Source organism: Alosa sapidissima, chromosome 21 (genome assembly GCF_018492685.1).
Source record: "Alosa sapidissima isolate fAloSap1 chromosome 21, fAloSap1.pri, whole genome shotgun sequence".
Classification (NCBI taxonomy): domain Eukaryota; kingdom Metazoa; phylum Chordata; class Actinopteri; order Clupeiformes; family Clupeidae; genus Alosa; species Alosa sapidissima.
The window spans coordinates 6162817-6172816 of NC_055977.1; the positions used below are offsets into that span (position 1 = coordinate 6162817).

General features: G+C 45.8%; 1 protein-coding gene across 5 annotated transcripts in view; it reads right to left on the reverse strand.

The window, feature by feature from the left end:
- Nucleotides 1–10000, reverse strand: part of fam126a (family with sequence similarity 126 member A) — a 48289-nt gene that overhangs the window by 21457 nt on the left and 16832 nt on the right. For 4 of the 5 annotated variants that reach the window (XM_042075688.1, XM_042075689.1, XM_042075685.1 and 1 more), the window contains exon 2: nucleotides 5341–5422. In XM_042075688.1, the coding sequence (XP_041931622.1) occupies nucleotides 5341–5391 (51 nt within the window). In that variant the 5' untranslated portion in view covers nucleotides 5392–5422. Of the gene's footprint in view, nucleotides 1–5340; nucleotides 5423–6485; nucleotides 6700–10000 lie in introns of those variants that run through there. The other variant, XM_042075687.1, reaches the window with a different exon arrangement.

Below are 10000 nucleotides of genomic sequence, written 5' to 3' on the forward strand. Positions count from 1 at the left end.
AATACTTTTGATTTGTTTTGGTTCATATGTTTGTCAATTAGGGTTTGTAATGTGAAGATATGATCTGATGTTCTATAATGTGGTAGGAATCCAATTTGGCTTTTGCTTAGGACACTGTGCTCGATAACGAAGTTCATGATTCTTTCTTTCTCTCTCTCTCTCTCTCTCTCTCTCTCTCTCCCTCTGTCTCTCTCTATCTGTCTCTCTCTCTATCTCTCTCAACGCCCACTCATCATCCTACCTACTGCTGTGAGGGAACCAGTGAAGATCCTAATGACTGACACTTCAGCCATGATGAGCCTGGATGAGTTTGAGTGTGTGTGTATGTTTGTGCATTCGTGCAAATGTGTGAATGTGTGTGTGTGTCTGTGTGTGTGTGTGTGCGTGTGTGTGTGTGTGTGTGTGTGCATGCATTTGTTGAAGTGTGTGTGTGTGTGTACAGCATTTGTATTAGTGTGCATGCGAGTCATTATGTGCCAAGAATGTGGCTCCTGTTTGTGTTTGAGAGGAGAGGAGTTCTCATATCTCCCCAGCGAGTCAGTGATTGTGTCGGATTGTGTGTGATTGTGATTTTATGTGTGTGATTGTGTGTGTGTTGTGTATGTATGTGTGTGACGTGTGTGTATGTGTGAGTGTGTGTGTGAGTGTGTGTGTGACGTGTGTGTGTGTATGTGTTTGATATGTGTGTGTGTGTGTGTGTATGTGTGTGTGTGTGTGTGTATGTGTATGTGTGTGTGTGTGTGTGTGACGTGCAGGCGCGTCGTTAGACCTGGGGATAGCCCCGGATCTATGGGCCGTCAACAACAACAACAACAAAAACTCTAATCGTGAATGAAATAAATAGCTCCGTAGAAGAGACTTTTGTGTTTTGTGTCCATTGTGTGCAGTAACAGCAGCACAAGAAAATCTGACGTGATCTGGGCAGGTTTAGAATCATTTGTTGCAAAATGTTGCAATTTCAAGTACCTTCTCCTCTACGCTATTACGCATTGCTGTTTCGTGCTTCTACTAACTAGCCTTAGCGAAATAAGTGTACAGAAGGACAGATGTATTAGAAGTTTCTTTAGAGAAAAAGGGCAGAGCAGGGACAAGAAGTGGAAACTCACAGTGTGTCATCATCTCCCGCAATCCAGGAGGACATTTCGATCAGCTCAGGTTCGTGAAACGCAGCCCTCAAAGACAACGTTGATCAATGCTGGTCTGATGTTACTAGCTAGCAGGCTACCACTGCACCTCACTAACTTGAAGGACACTTTGTTTGAATAACTAGAAAGAGACACTAACTTACGTTTGGTTCTGTAGAATGGAATCACATTCTACACCACCAACAAAAAATTGTTTTCTATGACAGTATAGTAGTTGCGCCAGTCTTTTTTACCACAGGTTAGCAGTGCAGACTTATCCATTCACTGACGTTGGTATGATTCCAAGAAACGGTCGAATGTGACCTTCAGCAGCGAGTTGAGCGGAGCAAGCGGCAAAAGTTGATCAGAGTTGAATGAATGAGGAGCGAATGAAGGCTTCCCTGACCTTGTTTTGCGCCACCCTCATCATCAAGGTGGTTTGATAGATATGTACAGTACACTGCCTACTGCTTGCCTTCTACTATACTACTACTACTACTACTAGTAGTAGTATGCATGGTGATGCACTGACACTGAATTCTGCAATAGAGTTATTATTATCATTATTATTGCAATCCTTCTGTAGGCTACATGGAATGAGTTCAATGGGATGTAATTTGAAACAATGTTAAATGGCCTATTTTCAAAGCAGTTATTGTCTGCTCACACACATACAACCTTAGGTTATCCTCATCCTGCTTTGAACACAGTTGTATTATATAGCATTTTAAGCACCACCAGTTTGGGAAAAGCCTGCGCTGAACAAGTGCTGACCTACCGAAATAAGTTCTAATGCGCATCCGAGGGTTTGGTAGCCTGACGAGCCAGACCCACATTAAAATGTAGGGTCTGGACACTCACCGTTCGCAGTGCTCAGTCCGAGGGGCGGGATAATCAGTTGTCTTTCAAATTCCCTCTGCACGCAATAGGACAGCGGCAGCGCTATGAGTCCCATGCGTTTCCCACCAGCGGAGCTAGTTGGCTAGTTCAAACGTTTGCCAACTTAATAAAAGCTTAACTCGTGTAACACTGTTCGCCACATCCAACATCCATCTTATTTGTTTTCAAGTAGCAGGGAATTCAAGCCAAACCGTTGCAACTCTGCCATCAATCATTATGTTAAGCCCACCTAACGACTCTATACACGATTTCATTGGCCTGATTAAGTTTCGATTTCTGGAGCTCACAAGCCAACGGAGAGTTGCTAGACTAGCCCTGGCAGCAAATGTAATTCGCTGCCGCTAGGGGCGCGTCTAGATTTCTAGGCTAAGGGTTTGGGGTTGTCGCGCACTATGCAGAAGGTTACTCTTCAGCTGATAAGGTGTTCCAGAGAGAAGTTGCATGTTCCGTCGCAGACAAAATTAATCCATAACACCATGGACGTCAATTCCGATGTAAACATACTGTGCAAATAACTAAAGTCGCTGTATTACGTACGGTAGGCTATTTGGAGGTTTCTTTATCTGGTAAGTGAAATCTGCATTTTCCTCTCGAGTTAAACGTGTGCTTGCTTGTGCCAAGGCTACATATAGGCTACTGCAGTGGCAGTGCAGTAATACGTGGTGGGAAACATTTTCAGCGCTTTTACGGCTATCTCGGGATATTCTGCTTTGGTTTTGATCCAAAAACCCGACAGAGAGGTTTCCTTATACACACTCTTAAGACCACCGTCATTTGCAATTTCGATCAACTGCTCTTCCTCCTGCGCTGACAAGTTAGGACTATTCGGGATATTGACAAATGGGTTGCGGACCCACTCATTGGTTTGCCGTGGATCTTTGGAGGATGGGCTCAAACTCATTTGAAAGCGCAACAAGGTAATCGCGGGCCCTGCCTCAGTCTCTCCCAAAACCCCCACTACTGTTTGGAACATATCAAATACACCCAGGTCCACTCGTCGTCCCCACAAATCAAGCTTGCTTTAAATGCAGCGACTTTATCTGCCAGTTTAAAGACAGTCGTCATTCTCCCCTGGAGTGACAGGTTGAGGTCATTAAGGAACCCGAATATGTCACACAGGTAAGCGAGTTTTGACACTCAGTCCTCATCACTAAAATGTGCAGCTAACGGTGACTTTTTTTCTGTAAGAAATCTCTGCAGCGGCTCTCGCAACTCAAACACTCTGGCCAGTGACCTGCTAAAGATGCTTGTTTTTTGTTGCTCATTCTAGCAGTTTAGCTAACTTCGTGTGACATACCGTTCGCCAAGAACTGATCAAGTGAAGTGAGCTGACCTGAGGCTGCGCAGCGCTGAAGGCAATATGTAAAAGTGTTGAAGGCGGGACAGACAGACGTAAGAAAATAGACCTTGCAAAATGCAAACATGCGTGCAATCAAACAACTGCATATAGACCTATGCCATGTAAAAACGTGACATTATTGCGAATTAAATGTAGTTTAGTTCGCATGCATTTTTTTTAAACTCATGTCGTAGGCTACTAACCTGGCAATAGCCAGATGAATTTCGCTCCGCCTAGCTCCACTCATCCATCTGGAACCGATCCATTGAAGTGTTGCTTCAGAAGGCTGGGCCTAATCAAAAAATGCTTGCATATGATTGAATAAGCCACTTGTCCGTCATCTATTGACGTGCTACTTCAACCACTCACATCGAAGCCAACCCGTGACGCTAATAACAGACTCACAGTCGCTTCTACGCTATGTCACATCTATGAAACTCCCGCCCTGCGTCCTGATTGGCTAAACCATAAAGTTGGTTGGAGAAATCACTCTCAATGGAAGAGGTCCCAGATGGATGTGAGTGAAGCTAGGCGGAGCTAAGCGGAACGACATTCATCTGGCTAGGGTCAGGTTAGTAGGCTACGGCCCGGTTAAGGATGTCCTGCAGCCCGGTACCGGGCCGCAGCCCGGTGGTTGGGGACCGCTGGGCTACTGTATGTAGGCCTATTGGTGTGTGGTGTGGCTATGTTGTAAGAATGAGAAATTGATATAACGATGCTTTTGCGCAATAGGCGAAAACGAGCAGAGATAAAATAAACAACAATGCGCTTTTACTGTAGTGGAAACGAAAGGGAAAAGGCTTTTAAGATGCCCATTTAAATTGTACTCTTGTGTGTTTTAGCATAAATCCGAAATAAGGAGGAATGTGAGGAGGCTCCTATTAACTGTAAAGAATGCATCTGCAATCTAAACATAAAACACAATCGCTGGAAACACAGCTAAGGTCGGGAGACATTAGATTAGAAGCAGCAAATGTGCATCTGTCATCTTGTCTGCAGTCATTCATTCAAGATCAACAGAGTAACGCAAGTAACGAACTCTTTGAAATTTCAGTAATTGTAATTGCGTTACTTGATTTACAAAAATACTTTGTTACATGTTCGTTACCACTAAAAGTAGTGGAATTACAGTAACGTGTTACTTTGTAACGCATTACTCCCAACACTGATCGTGATTTACTATTGAATCATGGTCACATGCGCAGTAAATATGGTAAACCTGACCTCGTTTGAGAGGGCTTCCAAGCAATGCATGCTGGGCTTGATTTTGACAGAATGGAACTTTTTCTTTGGGCAAAAGTTCGTGATAGCCTACACAACCCAAATGCATTGCTTTCAAGGCACCCATAGCCCATTAATTAAAGGTGATGACGTCCAAATGTTTATCCCGAGACGAACGCTCACACCTGTGCACTTGACAGAGGTGCATGACGATGTTTATTCTACAGGCTATTTTAATGTCATACTTTGGGTGTTGTATGTGTGGTGCACTTTGGCAGAAGAGACGTTCTCCTTACACGGTCTTTAAACATGAAAATATTCGGAATGCCGTGACGTGAGTCATTACGATTGGCCTTCCTTTTCATTCTCAAAGTAGGTTAAAATTTCATGTTCATCAGCCCTATTTTTAAAAACAAAAAGGACTCTAACTTCTGGGCTCTAGCCCCGAATGTTTTAAATAGCTAGCGACGCCCCTGGTGACGTGTGTGTGTGAGATTGACATTCTGCTGGAGGATGAGCAAGGTGACACATCCATCAGCTGCCATCACTCCTGATTCCCTACCGCTCCATTCCTCAACAGAAGGGCTGCAGGATGAGTGTGTGTGTGTGTGTGTGTGTGTGTGTGTGTATGTGTGTGTGTGTGTATGAGACAGACACTTAGAGAGACAGTGCTCAGTTACTCATCTCCCCAGACAAACCCAGCTGTGGACAATCAGTTATAGGGTGTGTGTGTGTGTGTGTCCATCTGTCCACTACCTTATACTCTGACAGCCATTCTTCCACCACGCCTTGGTCCATAGCCAACATCTTCCCTCATCAGGTGTGGGGCCAGTTCAACCTGAACACAAAGAAAAAAAACAAAGAAAAAAAACAAAGAAAAAAAGACAGAAGGGAAAAAAAGATGAAACAAATGAAGCCTCTGTTCAGCCCAGCATGTTTCACAAGCCGCCAAGAAGATTTAAGAAGATTACACTTTTGGAGAGAAAAAAAAAAAAAAAAGTAAACACACGCAGACAGACAAACAAACAAACAAACAAACAAACAAACAAACAACACAAGGGCAGATAGCAGGCTTAGGGCAGAAACACGGATAAGCCCAGCAAGCCTCGCGTCCTCCATCCCTCCATCTCTCCCTCCATCCCTCCCACTCCTTTTCTAAGTTGTCTCACCCCTCTGCAAAGGTCTGTTGCTTTTTCCTCTCCTCCGCAAAATCTCCCTCTTTCATTTTTCATTCCCTCCCCTCTATGGTCTCAGTGCATTCACCCTTTTCACCGACAGCCACCAGAGACTGGATTACCAATGCGTAATACTGCTTGCTCATCTCTCTCTCTCTCACTCACACACACACACACACACACACACACACACACACACACACACACACACACACACACCTCAAATGCCTCCTGCGACTCCCAGACTGAATCAATGATAATGACTCCAATTTACTTAAATCCCCAGTGAATTTGCAAATACGCACACACACAGAGTCAGACATATGGGCTCATGACAGGAACACTCAATAACATGGCAAACACAGGAACACACACACACACTCGATGAACACATGTAGAGAAGACACATACACACCCGCAAACACACACACACACACACACACACACACATCTAATCAGGTGCCTGAAACGAAGTCTGTCATTTTCTACCAGTCATTGAACACAAGCTTCTGGGAAAATGAGAGAGAGAGTGAGAGAGACAGAATGAGAAAGAGAGCGAAAACGTGAGAGAAAGAGCATGTGAGAATGAATGAATATGAGTATAGAAGCATTAAAGTAAAAAGAGCATACAGAAGCGAACAGGAAAGCAGGAGTGGTGAAATAGAGAGAGAGATGCAGAGAGAGAGAGAGAGAGAGAGAGAGAGAGAGATGGAGAGACAGTCTTACCTCAGCTCTAGCTGAGCAGCGTGCGGTTAGCATGCAAGCTTGTCAGTACATAGCTCTGCTTTCAGTCGACCACCGCTGTGCAACCGTATGTTTGGGTGTGTGTGTGTACATGTGTGTGCGTTGTTGTGTGTGTCTGTGTGTGTGTGTGTGTGCGCCAGGGAGCGTTGGCTACCCCACGTCGGTGTGCAACCAGAGCGAAGGGGAACCTCATGCCTCTGCAGCTGTGTGTGTGTGTGTGTGTGTGTATCACTCTCTCTCTCTCTCCACCTCTGATCAACCTCCCTGTGTGCTTTTAAAACCAGCTGCCACACATCCCTCCCTCCTCACTCTCTTCCTCACTTTCTCTCTCTCCCTCCCTCTCTCTATCCTTCCCTCGCTTCTCTTCCTCTCTCTCTCCTTTCTCTTCATCTCTCTCTCTCCCTCCTTTCTCTTCATCTCTCTCTCCCTCCCTCCCTCTCACTTCTCTTCCTCTCCCTTGCTTCTCTCTCTCTCTCTCTCTCTTCATTTCTCTCTCTCCCTCGCTTCTCTCTCTCTCTCTCATATATCATGAAAAGGCCATTCCACAGGTTGATTTCTTGAGTCTCAACTTAAGGCTGCTCACGTCATCCCTCCCTCTCTCCCTCCTCTCTACTAATCACTCACTCACTCGCTCCAAGCTTTTTTCTCTCTCTCTCTTCCTCTCTCTTTCTCCCTCGCTTCTCTCCCCTCACCTCATTTCAATCCGCTCACATACTCACTCTCACTCCTTCACTCTTCACTGTCCCTCAATCTCTCCCTCCCTTGTTCACTCCTTCCTATCCCTCCATCCCTCTCTCTCTCTCTCTCTCTCTGTTACTTATTCACTCCCTGCGATCACTCCATCCTTCTTCTCTCAACCCTCTCTAGTTTATAATTTTCTGCACCTTTCCCCACATCCTTCCTCCATTCTCTCTCTCCATCTCCCTCTCTCTCTCTCTCTCTCTTTTATCAGAATGCAGCTCACATCTGCCCACGGAGCCACTGAGTGCTGCTAGCTTTGTGTGAGTGTGTGTGTGTGTGTGTGTGTGTGTGTGTGAGGGCACCTGCACACGTGGACCGGTGTGTGAGTGTGTGTGCAGGGTTTTGGGAGAGAGGAAGAGCCAAAGAGAAAGAGAGAGAGAGAGCATAATACGGAGAATAGCCTGTATGAGCCAACACGTGTTGGAACTGTGTGTGAGTGTGTCTCAGTACAGTGACTGTGTGTGTGTGTGTGTGTGTGTGTGTGTGTGTGTGTGTGTGTGTGTGTGTGTGTGTGTGTGTATGTGAGCGCTCCCCTGGGTCTGGATGATTATGTGAGAGCGTGCTGTTTTGTTTAGAGAGGTTTAGAATGCTCACCACCGGAGCATTAAATCGGAGGAACAAACCCGCTCATTCATGCCGGATTGATTAGTCGGGTCTGAGCCCGACCCTCATGGATTATGTGGCCACGCAGATCTGCACCGCGAGGCAGGCAAGCTTAGCCCTGTGTGTGTGTGTGTGTGTGTGTGTGTGTGTGTGTGTGTGTGTGTGACAGAACAAGAGCAAGTAAGAGTGCATGTGAGTGTGTGTGTGTGCGCGTGTTTGAGAAAGAGTGTATGTGAGCAAGAAAGGAAGGTAGAAATAGAAAGAGTGTGTGTATATGTGTACAAACTCCATCTGGGAGCAAAAAAGGAAGTTTACGTGCCAAAGTATGTTCAACCACATATGCCATATGCGTTAAACTTAATGACTGTGAATGCAGGCTCTGCAAGCGTGTTGGCATTTTTGTGTGTGTAAAACAACGAACGAACATGTGTGTGTGTGCTCCGGTGAAAACGAGAGTCCGTCTTATTGCCTCCAAGAACGGATTTGAAGGTTCCCAGGATCAGAAAAATTGGATTATGGGTAAAATCAAACACACTGAGCCGTACCAATGGTGAGACGCTGTGGGTAAGCAACAAGCAACCTCCCAGCCAATCAGGATCAAGTTCTGCAGATTACACCAGAATCAAGACACAGTTGCAGGAACTCTAGGGGCCGAATTCACAAACCTAAAGGAACTGATTACATAAAATGAAGTAAACATGTAGAATCTAACACAATGCATTTATAATGTGTACTACCGGTACATTACTACTGATCACAGCAGTGACATCAGAGGTTGGGATCACCTTAGAAGACCCTTGCATACGGGATCACATGGACTAAGATTAAAGATTAGGTTACTGTTGCATTCCCTAGACACACACACACACACACACACACACACACACACACACACACACACAACACACACACAACACACACACACAACAGCTGATCTTTGACAGGAGCCATGTTCAATCGATCCTCTGTGGCAACACAGGAGCTACAGACTTTTATAATACTGATGACGACACAGCAGCGCTGCTCATGATGATCATGATCAGAGTGTGTTGTGACGGAGTGTGTACACGCGCGTGTGTGTGTGTGTGTGTGTGTGTGTGTGTGTGTGTGTGTGTGTGTGTGTGTGTGTGTGTGTGTGTGTGTGTGTGTGTGTGTGTGTGTTCTGTGTCTCTGACAAGAGTAATCCATGCCGTGGCCCAGTACAATGCGGAGGAGATTACACACCCAAACCCAACCCAACCCAGGGCCAGATGGGTGGTGCTGGAGGAAACAGGTGTCTTGCAGAGAGAGAGAGAGAGAGAGAGAGAGAGGAGTGAGATGGAGTGAGAGAAAAAAGAGATAGAGTGAGTCACAGAGAGAGTCACAGAGAGAAAGAAAGAAAAAGAGAAAGAGAGAGAAAGAGAGAGAGCTGTTTAAAAGATGGAGAGAAGTTAGGCTAAAGAAAGAGAGGGAAGAAAAAGATGAGAGGAAGAGGGGGAGAGAGAGAGAGGAAAAGATGAGAGGAAGAGGGGGAGAGAGAGAGAGGAAAAGAGGAGAAAAGAAGCGGAGGAGAGAGAGATGCATGAGGAGGTGGGAGGTGGGAGGTGGGAGACTGTGTGTGTGTGTGTGTGTGTGTGTGTGTGTGTGTGTGTGTGAGAGAGAGTCTGTCTGTGTGTGTGTGTGTGCGTGCGTGAGTGAGTGGTCCTGGTCCTTGCCTGAGGATAAAACAAGGACCAGCGAACACAAACACACACACACACACACACACACACACACACAGACAGACTCTCTCACACACACGCACACACAACCCAGCCAGGCGGAAGCCCAAACACATAACAGTCAGTCACGTCGCTGAAGGACACTGTTAAAGCAGCCAGGCGAGAAGAACTAAGCACGTTCACAGGAAAGACTCTCCCACCACCAGTCATCAGCTACGCGCGCACACACACGCACACACACACACACACACACACACACACACACACACACAACACACACACACACGAGGGGCCACATTCCCATCCTCCTCTTCCTCATCACCATAACAATGATCTTCATCTTCCTCCATCATCATCATCATCACCACCACAACCATCATCGGTAGCAACACTAGGGCTGCAACAATTAATCGATTATTCAATCAGTTGTCAACTATCAAATATCAGTTAACT